The sequence below is a fragment of the Emys orbicularis genome, chromosome 18 (genome assembly GCF_028017835.1).
Source record: "Emys orbicularis isolate rEmyOrb1 chromosome 18, rEmyOrb1.hap1, whole genome shotgun sequence".
Taxonomy (NCBI): Eukaryota; Metazoa; Chordata; order Testudines; family Emydidae; genus Emys; species Emys orbicularis.
The window spans coordinates 5,889,606-5,904,744 of NC_088700.1; the positions used below are offsets into that span (position 1 = coordinate 5,889,606).

At 45.6% G+C, this 15,139-nt stretch overlaps 1 protein-coding gene across 1 annotated transcript in view; it reads left to right on the plus strand.

Annotated features, from left to right (window-relative positions):
• Positions 1–1,241: 1,241 nt before the first annotated feature.
• The window catches only part of KCNT1 (potassium sodium-activated channel subfamily T member 1), a 206,083-nt gene continuing 192,185 nt past the window's right edge, over positions 1,242–15,139 (plus strand). Inside the window, exon 1 of the mRNA XM_065418688.1 lies at positions 1,242–1,396. Coding sequence (XP_065274760.1) covers positions 1,242–1,396 — 155 coding nt within the window. The remainder of the gene's footprint in view (positions 1,397–15,139) is intronic.

Sequence of the window (15,139 nt, forward strand, 5' to 3'; positions counted from 1 at the left end):
AGTCTGAACTTCGACTGGAGGGAAAGTGACCTTAAATCGGAGCCTTTAACCCTTTCCTGATCGAAAGTAGCTTCATTTCCAGGGTTTCTTTTTTGTGTGTTCACACAAAGCACATAATTTGAAAAGGGATCCTCTGTTTACATCCCACAGCAAGGCAGCGACGCTCTTCAGGAGTCTAGCAGCTTTTTTGGGGGGATGGGGACAGAGTGGTAACCAAAATGCTAGGCTAGGCTCTAAATAAAAATCTACCTTTCTTAGGACAGCGTGGAGCGGCATGGAGACACCATTACACCAGCCCCTTAAGCTCCGCTCAGCTCCCCAGGGAGAACCGTAAGCAGCCCCAGTGACAGCAGTTCCACACTCTCCGGAAAGGAGGGGAAAATGGAGCTGATTTCTGCAGTCCTCTTCCTTCCCTGGCCCCTCAGCAACCTCCACCCCGGAGGCAGGGGCCAGGGCTACAACAGGCCACTCTCCACCCCCACAGAGAAGGCGGCAAATAAAAACCACCCTGGAAAGGGGGGTGATTTACCAGAAACCTCTGTCAATATATTAAAATGGGTCTATCCTGAGCTGGGAAAGGCCACTGCGCTCTGCATGGTAGAGATGGCAAAGGGAGGCTGGCGTTGTTGCCTCTGCGATTCTCACAGTGGCCGGCAGATGGTGCCATCGTGCAGGAGAGAAATGCATCTGAAAAAGCTGTGAAAACAGGAGGGGAGAAAAATCAATTTTGTTAAAAAAAACACACACAAATATTTCAGGGAAAAAGGAGCAAACTGGTATCTCCCGCCTCCTTTCCTGCTTTGTCTGGTTAGAGCAGCTGCTTGCGATGGACTTTCTCTCCTGGCCGAGCCTGCAGCTCTCCCAAACACCCCAGGGGAAAGGGGAGACAAGCTTGGGAGCAAAGATTTGGATCATCTCTTGCATTTAAGGCAGTGAAATCAACCTGATCCCTGCGTTGTTTTTTTGTCCATTTTTTTATTTAAATGAGGCTCAACTTTATGGTACTTGTTGCTTTGCGAAGAGAAACCCAGGCAGGAAAGAGACCGGGACTGTACGAGCTGCAGCCACAGGCACTATGAAATCCACCGGGCGAGGGGGTAAGGTGTGTGAGTGACCAGTGTCAATGGCTCGCCTCCAGCCGGACTCTCCTTGTAAACAGTAGCCCTGGGCAGCCTCCAGCCACACAGCACTCCCATGCTTGGCTCCGCGTCGCCTTGCCGGGCACCCTCGCCACTCTGCAGATGCCTTTCTCGGGGGAAGAGAGGAGCCTTCAGGGGGTCTACAAGTCGACGGCTCAGCAGCAGGATGGGCAAGCCCTGGCAGCCGGGGGGGTGCCTGTGTGTGCCGAGTGCTACACTAACCAGACCTTCGTCTTCGATGATGGCAGCTCCCACAGGTAGCCTCTTTAATGCATCCTGCACCTTGGCAGGGGGTCAGACTAGCTGTCCCTTGCAGTCCCTTCTATCCCTACGGTTCTATGTGCTGCTCCCCTCCCACTCCGTTTCCCTTCTGCTTTGGACACCCGGGAGATGGGTGAACGGTGACCCCGGGAAGCCACATCAGGACTCAGAGAGACCCTGCTAGCCCAAGAGCCATGCCTGGTTCTCTAGCTCAGTGATTCTCAACCTCTTTGATACCAGGGACCGGCTTGCTGCCTTGCTAAACTATGGCAGGGAGATCTGAGGGACCGGTGCCGGTCCACAGACCAGTCGTGGAGAAACACTGTCCTGAGCTCTCGACCTCCTTGGAGTGAGCCCCTCTTCTTTGGAAGGAGTGCTGCAAGCCCCTGCTGGGGGTGTATTTAGTTTGTTTGGTTTGTTGTCTTTTAATTTGAGCGTTTGCTTAGCCAGACTCATGTGGCTTGCAAGAGGAGGCAGAAAAACTAACCCCCCCCCAACAATAAGCACTTTCTCTGCAACAACCTGCCCTAAGACATGCATGTCCTGAGGGACATGCAGGATGTACTCAGGGTTGCAATGCAAGGGATCTCTAACTGTCCCTTGGTTCCTAACCATTGCCTTGGGCTGCAAAAGTTGCCTCAATTGTAGAAAATGCCCCCATCCCTTTCCACTTTTCTGCCTTTAGTGTTAATGTTGCAGAGGCATTGGTTGCTGCCCCATAGCTAAGGCTGAGTTGTTTTCTATTTAAAGCAGAGATTTGCAGTCTTACATTTATATATTAGACATAGGGATATTTTTGACTTTTAAATATATAAACAGCTGCCATGTTCCATAGCAGAGGTGGCTGCATTTCAGTGGCTGGAGAAGTGATCCCTCATACAGAACAGTCAGAAAAGCACTTCAGGGTGAAGGGAGCTAGAGGAATGGACAGTTGCTGTTTGCTGTGGGCATTCATGTACTTAACACTAAGAATCAGGGTGAAAGACTGAGACATCACGCTTATTTTGTTCCTCTGCGCCTCAGAATTGTATCTGGTGAGGATTAATAGTTGGGATTTGTATTCTGGTAGCATTTAGAATGGACTGAGCACTGTCCACACACATGAAAACGAAAGCTTGAAATCCAAGGGAGTTTAGATGTAGTGCGCCAAATCCTGCCCTCCATTATGCCTGTGAAACCCTATTGAAATCAGCGGGTAACTCCAGCCAGAGGCATTGTATGGGTTAAATTGAGGGCAGGATTTGTTCCAGTGGTATGAAGAACACGGGTGATATTAGCATAGGAATTGCATCTGGTTACATGGAAATATCACCCAGGTTCTAAGTCCTTGTGTAAACGGACCCTACTAGCTGTAGATGCGGTGGGACAAATATTATTTGTATGAGGGTAGTGCCTAAGGGCTCCAATCCCAGATCAGCTGTAGGTGCTGTGGGACAAATTCTATCCTTCATTACCCCTGTGTAACCTTCTTGCCTGCAGTTACACCACTGACCTCCAGGGGCTCGTGTGGGTGTAAGGGAGGGCAGAATCGGGTCCAGTGCTGTTGGTTAGCAGCAGAGTTTCAATCTTAGCTGTCAGCTCCTTGGCTTTTGTTGGCTTAGGGCAGAATGAGGACATTTTTTTGCCTCTGAATTTGATTACAAAAAAAAAGAGAGGGGAAGGAGGGGGCTGGAACGCTGTGTAACAAACAGATTGCAGACTGTTTCTGTAAACTCCCATTTAGGGATAGGGGGTTATTTTTAAGGCCGGAGCAGAGCTCACTGCAGTTAGTGAGGTGATGGTGTATACCTTGACTTTTTAAAACCCATGGATTTTAACCATCCGGCTAATGCCCATGTAGACAATTTGTATAACAAAGGGTATGAAGAACTTTCAGCTCCTTCTCATAAAATGCACAGAGTGATTTATTCTACTGGGGACTCTTAGATTATAAGAATCCGCACTCCTCTACTACAGTGCTCAGACAAGCTATTCTGGCAGACTGTTACATACAGATGAAGTAGGAAAGAGTCTCTAGGGATCCTTCATATTAACTCTGTCCTTGGCATCATTATGGAGAAAGTTGCTATTACCATGTGTCACAGTCAATGCTGAATGGTGAATTAAAAGCGTTGGTCTGTATTGCGAGCTAATGGCCTGCAGTACTTTATTTAAAGGCGCTGTTTGAGCTACAATATATCAGGAACACAGAACATCCCCAAAAGCCAAAGTAACTTCCTTTTTGGGGGCATCCCCACAATTTAAGAGAACAGCAGCTGTTAAAATCCACGGAGGGGGGAAAAATTGCAGCCTTTTTTGCCAAAGAGTTTCTGTGCCAGGTTTTTGCTTGGAACAATTTTTATGCCAAGGTATAAGGTGTTGTAACACAGAGGGGCTATGATTTAAATGTTGAAAATTACTCAACGGTTAGGGGAGGCTACGCTGTGTGTGTGTGTGTGTGTGCGCAGTAGTATAAATGTTCACTGGAACGGAAGCTTGTTCTTGATGCATTCTACCTTTTCCTGGTAGATCCATTCTGATAACATAGATGCAAATATTTACTGGCACCGCTATTCAAATTGCCTTATACTCATCAGATGACAGGTTAATTAGGCACATTAAGCTTGCATATAAATTCATTCTAATTGGCCAAGGAAGTCTGGATGTGTTGTGCCTCCTGGTTTATCATTAGTGAGGTTAAATTTCTTCATATCCACATCTGCTCATAACAAGTCAGGGAGATTTTCTTTCACTCCTAAAAGGTTAAATGGGGGAAGAAGAAAAAGTATTAAATAAGAAGTCATTAATTTTCAAAGCACCACAACTGAGCGAGTAATTTGTAAATGGGCCTGAACTCTGGATCACGTGAACGACTCATTAATTCTCTCTCCCCATGTTTTTCTCCCACCTAACAGCAGAGGTAGTATCTGATGAGGGCAGGATACCCATCATGTATTAGAAAAGGAGAAATACTTCCCCTTCTTCTCCCCACCATCTGTGTCTCGGCAAATCCATGGTAGCTTGGCTTCCTCTTGCAGCTTCATCATTTAAAATGTTAACAAATTCAGTAAAATGTGTGGGTTTTTTTCATTCTCTGGAAGGAAAAAAGTCTTTCTCTGCTTCTAACCATCTGAAGGCCCAGTTCAATTGGTTTGCTCTTTTGCAGGTGGGTCTTATTTTTCCCTGTGGCTCACTGACCTGTCAGGATGGTTGCATTGGCCATGCTGCCTTTAGTAAAAACAGATTCCTAAATTTGCAACCGGATTCTATGTTTGCAGTACAGACCTGGATGGAATATTAGAGATGCGTGTGCGTGAGAGAGAGATTGGGGTGCCCCTCTAGTGACTGCAATTTATGGAAGACTTAAATCCTAACGTTACTTGCCGCTGATAAGAGATGGAATCCCTTGCTGCTGTTTGTATTGCAGTAGCACATAAAAATGGCCATACTGAGCCAGACAAATGGTCTGTCTAGCCCAGTATCCTGTTTTCCAACAGTAACCAGTGCCAAATGCTTCAGAGGGAATGATGAGAACAGGGCAATTTATTGAGTGATCCATCCCCTGTCATCCAGTCCCAGCTTCTGGCAGTCAGAGGTTTAGGGACATCTAGGGCATGGGGCTGCATCCCTGACCACCTGGGCTAATAGCCACTGATGGATCTATCCTCCATGAGCTTATCTATTTTTTTTAAACACAGTTATACTTTTGGCCTTCACAACATCCCCTGGCAATGAGTCCCACAGGTTGACTGTGCGTTGTGTGAAGAAGTATTTCCTTATGTTTGTTTTAAATGTGCTGCCTAAAAATTTCATTGAGAGATCCCTGGTTCTTGTGTTATGGGAACAGGTAAATAACACTTTCTGATTCACTTTCTCTACCCTATTCATGATTTTATAGACCTCTGACATATCCCCCCTTAGTTGTCTCTTTTCTAAACTGAACAGTCCCAGTTTTTTAATCTCTACTAATATGGAAACTGTTCCATACACCTAATCATTTTTGTTGCCCTTCTCTGTACCTTTTCCAATTTTAATATATCTTTTGAGATGGGGTGATCAGAAGTTCACGCAGTATTCAAGGTGTGGGCGTACCAAAGATTTATATAGTGGCATTATGATATCTTCTGATCTATCCCTTTCCTAATGGTTTCTAACACTGTTTTTTTTGACTGCCACTGCACATTGAGCAGATGTTTTCAGAGAACTATCCACAAAGACTCCAAGCTCTTTCTTGAGTAGTAACAGCTAATTTAGAACTCATCTTTTTGTATGTATAGTTTGGATGATTTTTTCCAATGTGCCTTACTTTGCACTTATCAATGTTGAATTTCATCTGGCATTTTGTTGTCCAATCACTCAGTTCTGTGAGATCCCTTTCCGCAGTCAGCTTTGGACTTAACTATCTTGAGTAATTTAGTATCAACTGCAAACTTTGCCACGTAACTGTTTCCCCCCTTTTCCAGATCATTTATGACTATGTTGAACAGCACAGGTTCCAGTACAGATCCTCGGGAGACCCTGCTATTTACCACTTTCCATTGTGAAAATTAACCATTTATTCCTACCCTTTGTTTCCTATCTTTTAACCAGTTACTTATCCATGAGAGGACCTTCCCTCTTGTCCCATGATGGCTTTCTCTGCTTAAAAGCCTTTGATGTGGGACCTTGTCAAAGGCTTTCTGAAATTCAAACAGCAGTGTATCAACTGGATCACCCTTGTCTGCAGGCTTGTGAGGCATGATTTCCCTTTACAAAAGCCATGTTGACTCTTCCCCAACATATTGTGTTAATCTATGGGTCTGATAATACTGTTCTTTCCTGTAGTTCCACCAATTTGCCTGATACTAAAGTTAGGCTGTAATTGCCAGGATTGCCTCTGGAGCCTTTTTAAAAAAATGGGCATTACACTAGCTATCCTCCAGTCACCTGGTACAGAGGCTGATTTAAGTGATAGGTTCCACACCACACTTAGTAGTTCTGCAATTTCACAGTTGAGTTCCTTCAGAACTCTTGAGTGAATACCATCTGGTCCTGGTGACGTATTACTATTTAATTTATCAATTTGTTCCAAAACCTCCCCTACTGACACCTCAGTTCCTGAGATTTGTCACCTAAAAAGAATGGCTCAGGTGTGAGAATCTCCCTTGCATCCTTGGCAGTGAAGACCGATGCAGTGAATTCATTAAGCTTCTCCACAATGGCCTTGTCTTCCTTGAGTGCTCCTTTAGCACCTCTGTCGTCCAGTGCCCCACTGACTGTTTGGCAGGCTTCCTGCTTTTGATGGACTTACAAAAACTAACTGCATTTTTGTTTGGCTTTTTGATAGTTGCTCTTTAAATTCCTTTTTGGTCTGCCTCATTATACTTCTACTTAACTTGCCAGAGTGTATGTTCCTTTCTATTTTCCTCACTAGGATTTGATTTCCAATTTCTAAAGGATGCCTTTTTGCCTGTAACTGCCTCTTTCACTCTGCTGTTTAGCCATGGTGGCGTGGTTTTTTGATTTTGAGTCCTCTAGGTTTTTTCCCCCTTTGGGGTATATATTGAGTTTGAGCCTCTCTTATGGTGTCTTTCAATAGTTTCCATGCAGCTTGCAGCATGTGGGAGCTCCTGTCATGGGCAAGGGCTGCCTGGTGTTAGGCGCTGCACAAACACAGAACCAACAGACGGTCCTGCCTCAAAGAGCTCACCTTGCATTCTTTTACTTTAGGAGCAAAGGGTCTTTGGTTTCATTCCCCCCGTCTCACGTTGTGGCATATTTGTCTGCCGTGGTAGCTGTAGATTCGTTACCACTTGTGTGTGCAAGGGAATGAAAGATGTTTTAGGAGCAGAGGGCAGCCTCCTGGCCTAACATGCCTGTCTTCCCCCGTCTGAGTTTTAGATTTCTCTTAAATTCTCCGGGGTAAATGCTCCTGGGTATTTGTGCTCAGAGATCAAACACTGGCAGGGCGCCTCTCCCCCCCCCCCCCCCCAGCCCTCTTATTTATGTTTGGAACAGCAAGGAAATGATCCTTTGCACGCCCCCTGCTCTATAAATAACGTTCTCCTTTATTTGCATGGTGGAGTTAGACCAGGAATGCTTTGTCTTCTTGAGCCTTTATCTAAACCATGTAACCCTGTGTCAACACACTCCTGTCTGAATGGCTGAATTTGCCTATGCCATCCCCATTAGGGTCAACAGCAGGCACCTGCTCAAATTCTTCCCCATTGACTTGAAATGTAGGGGAAAATAAGAGCAAGTGAAGAAATCGGTCATTCCTCTCTCTCACAATGTCTGTCTCAAATGCTATCCTGCATGCTGCTCTGTGTGTGTGTCTTTACCAAATTTTTGTTCCTCTTTGTGCAACAGTAATGGGATTAGAACCCCATTCCACTGCAATACTTCCCAGGGTATTTGCCCTGCGAGATTCCTCCAAAGAGAAAGCAAGGAGTTAATTGCAAGCGTGCTTTAAATTGTAAAAGATGTCCTGACCAGGAACATCCTGCTCAGCAATTCTTGGCGCCCAGAGGGTATAAGAAACCGAAATTTTGCCTTCCTGTCTCACAGGAAATGTTGTGAATGTTTGTACAGCAAGGCAGCCAGCCAGCCAGCGGAGTGCACGATCTCCTCTGGGTTGGAAACTCTTTTCTCTTTCTTGACCATGTAAGGGAACTCGGGTAAGTAGTGACGAAGACTGAGCAGCCATAAGAAAGGGCTCACACAAAAATAACCTGCACAAGTATAGAACCAGAGAGAGAGGGTGACTCACGCAGCTGGAGAGTTGGCTTTTCTATATACTACCTCCAGTGTATATGGTTTATTTCAGAAGAAAGAGGTGGAACAAGAAGACACTTGTGACAGGTGGTGAAGCCAAGGCTGTTTCTGCTGGAGAAGCTGTTTAGGAAAGTTGTATCTTTGCATAAGACATATATGGCTTTTTTCACGTCTACTCACATATCGTCGGTAAGAGAGGCTAAAAATATGTCAGTCTGTCCTGAAGCTTTTGCTGATACGTCTCTGGGGAATACTGGATGCTACTAGTTATATTTGGAGTACATTAGGTAGAAGTGTGTGTAGTCAGGAAGGATAGAATTAGATACTAAACCTTAGCTTGGGGTGCGGTGTGTTTTGGGGAGGCATGCGGCTGTACTGATTGAGTCAACTGTTCCAAAGTAACAACTTGAGAATTAGGTCCCAGAGCGGCAATGAGAGAGGTCTGTAAGAATTACTGAAACGGCACCTCGGAGAATGGTGCTATTGACTACAATGGTCCTGGCTTCCCCAGAAGCACAGATGAAGATTAGATTCAAACATGTGGCAGGTTTTTCCCCTCTTTGGTTTGGTTTTGTGAAGTGAGTTTAGCCGATCAAACAGCCCTCCATATCAGCAGAGGAGAGGCAGCAGTGCCCTTCCACTGTGCTTAACCCTCATTCAGAGGTCTGCTGCTAGGAGCCAGAAGGCAGTTTGCTTGTATGCTCTTCCATTCTTTGGTCTCTGTTGACGGTTGTGCCTATTAATGCTGGCTGTGGTTGGCATTTTCCACTCGGCCACCATGAACCAGACAGGAACCCACTAAATTTATTTCACGTAGATCATCAAGCAGCCAGTAGATGGTTAAGCCTCTTGTTCATTCGTGACCATGGTAGGATTCAAAGCAGTGTCCTTCAGGTAAAATGCTCCATATCTCATTAGGAATTTCCTGGGTCATCCAGGCAAGGCTAATTATGGACCCCGAGGAGGCTGTTTGCCTGCTCTCCTAGTTGTAGTTGAGATTCTGCCATCACTTGAGCCTTTAAGTCAAGAATGAGCATTGTTCTGAAAGATCTGCTGTAGCTCAACCAGAAATTATGGACTTGATGCAGAAATTACTGGATGAGGGTCTCTGAATAGACTCTCTGGTGCCCAGTTCATTAGACCACGCAGCCTCCAGTATTTGGTATTTCAGTTGGATATTTATCTAACTTGGAGTCAGTGCTGTGCCAAGGGCCTGAGTGTTAGGTGGGACAAAGAGGCTGTTTTACAGGTTCTTGCATGCACGTTAGTGAAGGATAGTTTTAAAAGTGTCCCTTGTCCCTCTGCTGTGGTGTCTGGGCTGTTCAGTGAGGTACAGATATTCCTTAGGAAGCCATCCTGCTCCTACTGAGGTGTGTCTCACATTCTGGGACACAATGCAGCTGGTCTTGCATAGATTGTGTAATAAACACCTCTGAATGGTATATATACTTGGGATGAAGGCACGCTCGGTGGTCTTTACGTTTTCCATTTTCTGAGTGGGGCAAAGTCCATCTGGTAGAACTTGCACCAAATTAAAGTCTGTTACTTGTTAGTAACTAACTATTCTGGACATAATTACCTGCTTGCACCTTTATTTAAAAAATAAAGGAAGATTTGTCAGCTTCTTTTCCTTTGGCTGGCAGCTGGGATCTCAGTTCTTGGAATGGAATCTTGGCCTTTTCTTGCTTCAGAAATAATTGCAACATAGCGGATTAGCTGTCAAGAACTTCATAAAATTACGAGGCCAGTCATTGCTGAAGTGTGCTTGTAAAGCAGAGATAAAGAGGAATTATGGTCCTTTCTGCCTGAGTTGGTTTTCTCAGTCATGCTTGAGTCCACCTGAGCCATCTGATAGTCACATTGCAGTGAGCTCACCAGTAGATGGAACTGTTGAGGCTGAAAACAGAATACATCCTAACACACCTGTATATCTCTGGGAAAGGACTTCTGGGGTTTCCCTCGTATTGAGTTACTTTCACCATATTGGTTCCATAGCGTTAAACATGCTGGGTTCCAGTTGTTGGGTTCCAGAATGGTCTTACAGCAGCGTCAGCAGAAGAACAGCAAAGTAGGACGCTGCCCCTGCTCAGAGTGGTTATGGCCCACAATAATATTTTACACTCTCCCAGTTCTCCATGACAGTGATGTCTTCCACCCCTGCCTTCAAGAGCTGCCCGAGATTCTCTTTGAAGCCCATCAGTGCTGCCTTTAAATCAGCCCAATCGGACGCTGGAGTGACTGACGCTTTCATTCTTCTCCGGCAACTTCCGGGGCTTATGTGTAGGCTAGAAAGCCAGCCTCCCACCTCTTCCCAGCTTTGTTCCTTGCGGTAAAGATTAACACCCACGCCTGGTCGGGGAAAGCACTTCCCCCTCCCATTTCCCTCTATTATTCGCTGACTTTCAGTGCCCTTTGCTTACTAGAACAGGTCGCACACTCTGGATCTGCAACTCTGACGCATTGGCATGGTGCTCCTTGCCCCCATCTATATGTGGTTACAGAGAGAGAAGGATTTTCCCAGCAGAACAGTAACAGGAATTGGCACTTTATAGCTTCTCTGTGTGTGTCTGAATAATACTGTGCATTGGCAGATATTACTGGAGCAAATTACCCCACTTGAAAAAGCAAGGCACAGGCAAGATGCTTTCTGTGCTGTGGGAAGTCAGACATGCTCTTAGTTCCCATGGAATAAATGACCCAAAGGACCAGGAAACTCTGTTTTGAGATGTGTTTGTAAACACTGCTGATAGATGGGACCAGTGAGAAAAATGGATGTAAATAGGAAGGACAAGGAGAGACAGGCCTGGTGGGAAATTGCTGTATCGCTAATAGGATTTATATCCCCTTTATCCTCTTGTGCAGGTAGTGGCAACATAAAGGTTGATATTTGTGCCAAGGCTCTACCTGAAGCTTCTGACATGTGAATCACTGTCTTTTTACATTAATCATCTGTTTAGGGCTTAAATTCATTAGCAGTTGATTGGCATGGAACTTAATCCTATTATTAGAGCAGCGCATGCTAGCACCCCTCTAACGAAAGGCCTGGCAGCATTTCAGTTCTGGACCCTGGTGATTTTCAAAGGGTCTGGCAGCCATCAAAATCTTCTCTAGGGTTAAACTCGGTCTGGAGACGAGCTTGTTGGTGAGGAACGTGGCAAATTGCGGCTTGTCTTTCAGTTGCAGCAATGTGAATCCTTTTTAGAATTTACCTTCACAAGGTTCCTTGGGAATCTGCTCTTTATTTTTAAAACGAGCTTGGACAAACCTATTGGCTTCATTACAAACCAGACCCCGTGCTGAGAACAAAGACCCCTTGCCCTGTGCAAGAGGGCTACATGCATTGCACGAGTCTCTAGCTGCTCGGAAAAGGTCTAGAGCCACAGCGCTATGCACAAGGCAGCCTGCATTTCAGCGGGTAGGCTTCCAGTTCATAAAAAGCAGATTTATTTTAACACTTTAAGTGGCACTCGTGGCGTCTGGGGCGGGCATTTCCTGGCTGAGTTAACAGTCTGTAGCTTTGCTTCACGTTGTGAGCTCCTCCAGGTAGCTACTAACTGCCAAAATATACCCACCCAAGATAGAGGTCCTTGTTGATTAAGGCCCTGATCCTTCTGTGAGCTCTGCGTGTGCCGACTTACATTGACTTCAGAGGGGCTGTGCATGGGCAGGGGGATCCTTGAAGGACTGGGGCTCAAACGGGGCTCTTTGGCTTCTAAAAGATATATAACTTCTGATGCTGTTTGTGTTTGGTTATAGATTAGCTACTGCATATCCATTGTGACAATCTTATCCATGGATATGACCAAGCCAAGGTGGACCGATGTGAGGGGAGGTTTGGGAACGATTGATTTGTCTCCTGTCAACTCCCCACTCTTCTAAAATCTGATTTAGTGGTGACTCAGCCTTCTGCCCCCCCCCCCTCAACTTCCCCTCTTCCTGCTGCAAGGCCTAGAGAAATAGATGGTCTGTGCAGCCTGTCCAGAAGGCTATTTTTGGGAATGAATCCCCAAGTCAAAGTCTTCTCCTGAGAAACATGTTGCCACTAATGCTTCCCTTTTAAACCAGGGGTTGGTGGTTGGAGCTCTTACGCTGTTTGCTGGTGTGGGTCCCATGGGGGAATAGCTGCTCTCTGTTATATGGCAAAGAGGCTGGTTGTATGGACCCCTGTGGGCAGATTCCACCGGAATGATCCTTGTGTGCAGATCTGTGGCACAATGAGCTTCCCGAGTCACGTACACAGAACCCGATCTCGACCTTTGAAGGACAGAGTGAATTCCGCCAGGAACGTTCTAGTGCCAGGGCAGGTCAGTCAAGTTTTAATTGGCTCTAATTAGCATCCTTGCAAGCTGTCTCCACTCCAGATGAGTTCCACTCAGCTGCAAAAGTGAGAACATCGGAGAAGTCCCTTCCAATCTGACCCAGGAGGGTGAAGGACAAACATATTAAGGAATGTGGCCATAGGAAAATAAGGGTGCAGGAACTGATCAGTTAAACTGAATTGCACTGTATTTGCATATTTACACAATAGACTATAATGCTTGCGAATGAACCATTATGCTCTATTGTCTGCCTGTCATTCTAATCAACTGTATTAGGCACTTGCTTCACTCTGTCATTAACTTTCCTGGAAGGTTGGGGGATGGAGGTTTGGCTGATTATTTAACAGTACACTGAGGAAGCTGTGTAGTCCAGTGGATAGCGCACTGGGCTGGGAGTCAGGAGACCTGAGGTTGTTCCCAGCCGCTGCACCGGTATGTGTCCTTGGGCGTCGGTTTCATTGTTAGGTTGCAGGCTGTCTGGGGGAGGGCTGTATTTTGGGCAGCACCCAGCATGATGGGAGCTCAATCCTGATTGGGACCTTTGGGTGCCACCCCAATAGGTTCACATAGAATCTATATAAAATATGCAGAGTGGAAAAGTTCAGATTCAAATGTCTCCAAACCTCAGTCATTTGGCTCCATCTCTCTAATGGAAGAAATTAACCATGACTCCTTCCTCCCTTCCCAAACTATATTCAGATAACATTCCGGGCTGAGCCACAAAAACAAAGAGGCTGAGAATTAAAACTGCAACTCCAGAAAATCAGTAGGGCTGGAAATTGAATCCAGGAATCCCAATTTCTAGTCCCCTGTGTTAACCATTAGACCTTTCTGTGATGTTGCACTCCATATGGTTTATGGAAATATGCTTATGAGTGTGAATATAATGTAACTGGAATATGCTTCATGCAAAAGGTCTCTTGTAAGGTATCATAACAAAGGTTATAACCTACTGAATATATTCCTCCTATTTGTATGCATGTATGATTCTTGTATCTGAAGCTAGAAATATGAAGTATAACTCTGAGGTTCTATTGTAATTATGCAAAGTGTGGGCCATTAATGGTGGTTTAGAATCTTGATGGCTCCCATTGACCCAGACAATTGGTTGTAAATGGTTTATTTACCTGCAAACCTTCCTGTGTACCTGTGGGCCAATCCAGGAAGAATGGAGACTAGGGGGTCTTACAGTGACATGTGACCATATCACATGATGCTGGAATCCATCTTAATCCTTGTACTTTTCCATTGATGAGGTGGGGGTGGGGACAAGCACAGACAAAAGATTCCCATCTTGTGCCAAAGCTATAAAAGGGGGTGGAGGAGGACAAAGGTGGCAGCCAGTCATGAGAAAACCCCGGCTTACTACCTGAGATGTCTGCTGGATCTAACAAAGACTGTACCGGGGAAAGGATTGGGCCCAGACTAGGAAGGAGTTTAGTCTGTTAAAGAAGCTTATTGGAACATCTTTGAGGGTGAGATATTACCTGTAATCAGTTTCTTAATATATTAGCCTTAGACTTGTGTGTTTTGTTTTATTTTGCTTTGTGACTTACTTTGTTCTGTCTGTTATTACTTGAAACAACTTAAATCCTACTTTTTATACTTAATAACATCACTTTTGTTTATTAATAAACCCAGAGTAAGTGATTAATACTTGGGGGAGCAAACAGCTGTGCATATCTCTCTATCAATGATATAGAGGGTGAACAATTTACGAATTTACCCTGTATAAGCTTTATATAGAGTAAAAGGGATTTATTTGGGGTTTGGATCCCATTGGGAGCTGGGTGTCTGGCTGCTGGAGAGAGGTAACCTGCTGAGCTGTTTTTAGTTAGTCTGCAGCTTTAGGGGCGTGGCCCAGACCCTGCGTCTGTGTTGTAGTGTGTCTGGCTCAACAAGGCAGGGTTCTGGAGTCCCAAGCTGGCAGGGAAAACGGGCTCAGAGGTAATTTCAGCACATCAGGTGACCGTACCAAGGGGATCTCTGTGATCGAAGCCATCACACTTTCTTTTCGTGCTTTCCTACCGAGAAATGCTTCCGAGCATAGACTAAAACACAGAGTCGTTTACTTTTCAGGAGGCTTTTCATAATTGCTCTTACCCTGTTTGCTAATTGCCAAAGCCCTTTGGGTTGATTCCAGGGCATGCCTCTTGAATTGGCTGCAGGACTGCATCGGCAGCTGCCATTAAGGAACAGTTGCTTGGTGTGTGCTCTCTAGTTTGTATTTCCCCCTGCCCCCTGTAATATCTGCTCCAATGCTGCCTAATGCTTTATATCCATCCACCGGACCAAATGTCTTTTCCCCAAGAGCATGAATCTGCCCTCTTTCAGCAGTTTGGGGAGGTTCCTGCTGGGGGCGTGGGAGCTGTGCAGAGCCTTTTCAGAGAGGTGGGGATGGTGCATGCGGTGCCAATATCAGACCTGTAAACACATATGACCCAGGCAACCATTATCTCAGTGGCAATTACTCACTTGAGTAAGGTGCTGCTGAGGCTAGACACTCTTGCAGATCTCCCATGGTGGGATTTCCTTAACGAGGTGGATAATGCAATGACCCCCCTCCCAATGTACAGTGAGGTCAGCCGCGATAATGAGGGGAATTAGTCCTAATGCTGCAGGGCACAAGTGGGGTCAGGAAGGCACCTTGCTCCAAATTACTGCCCTGCATAATTGGTGTGGGCCTAA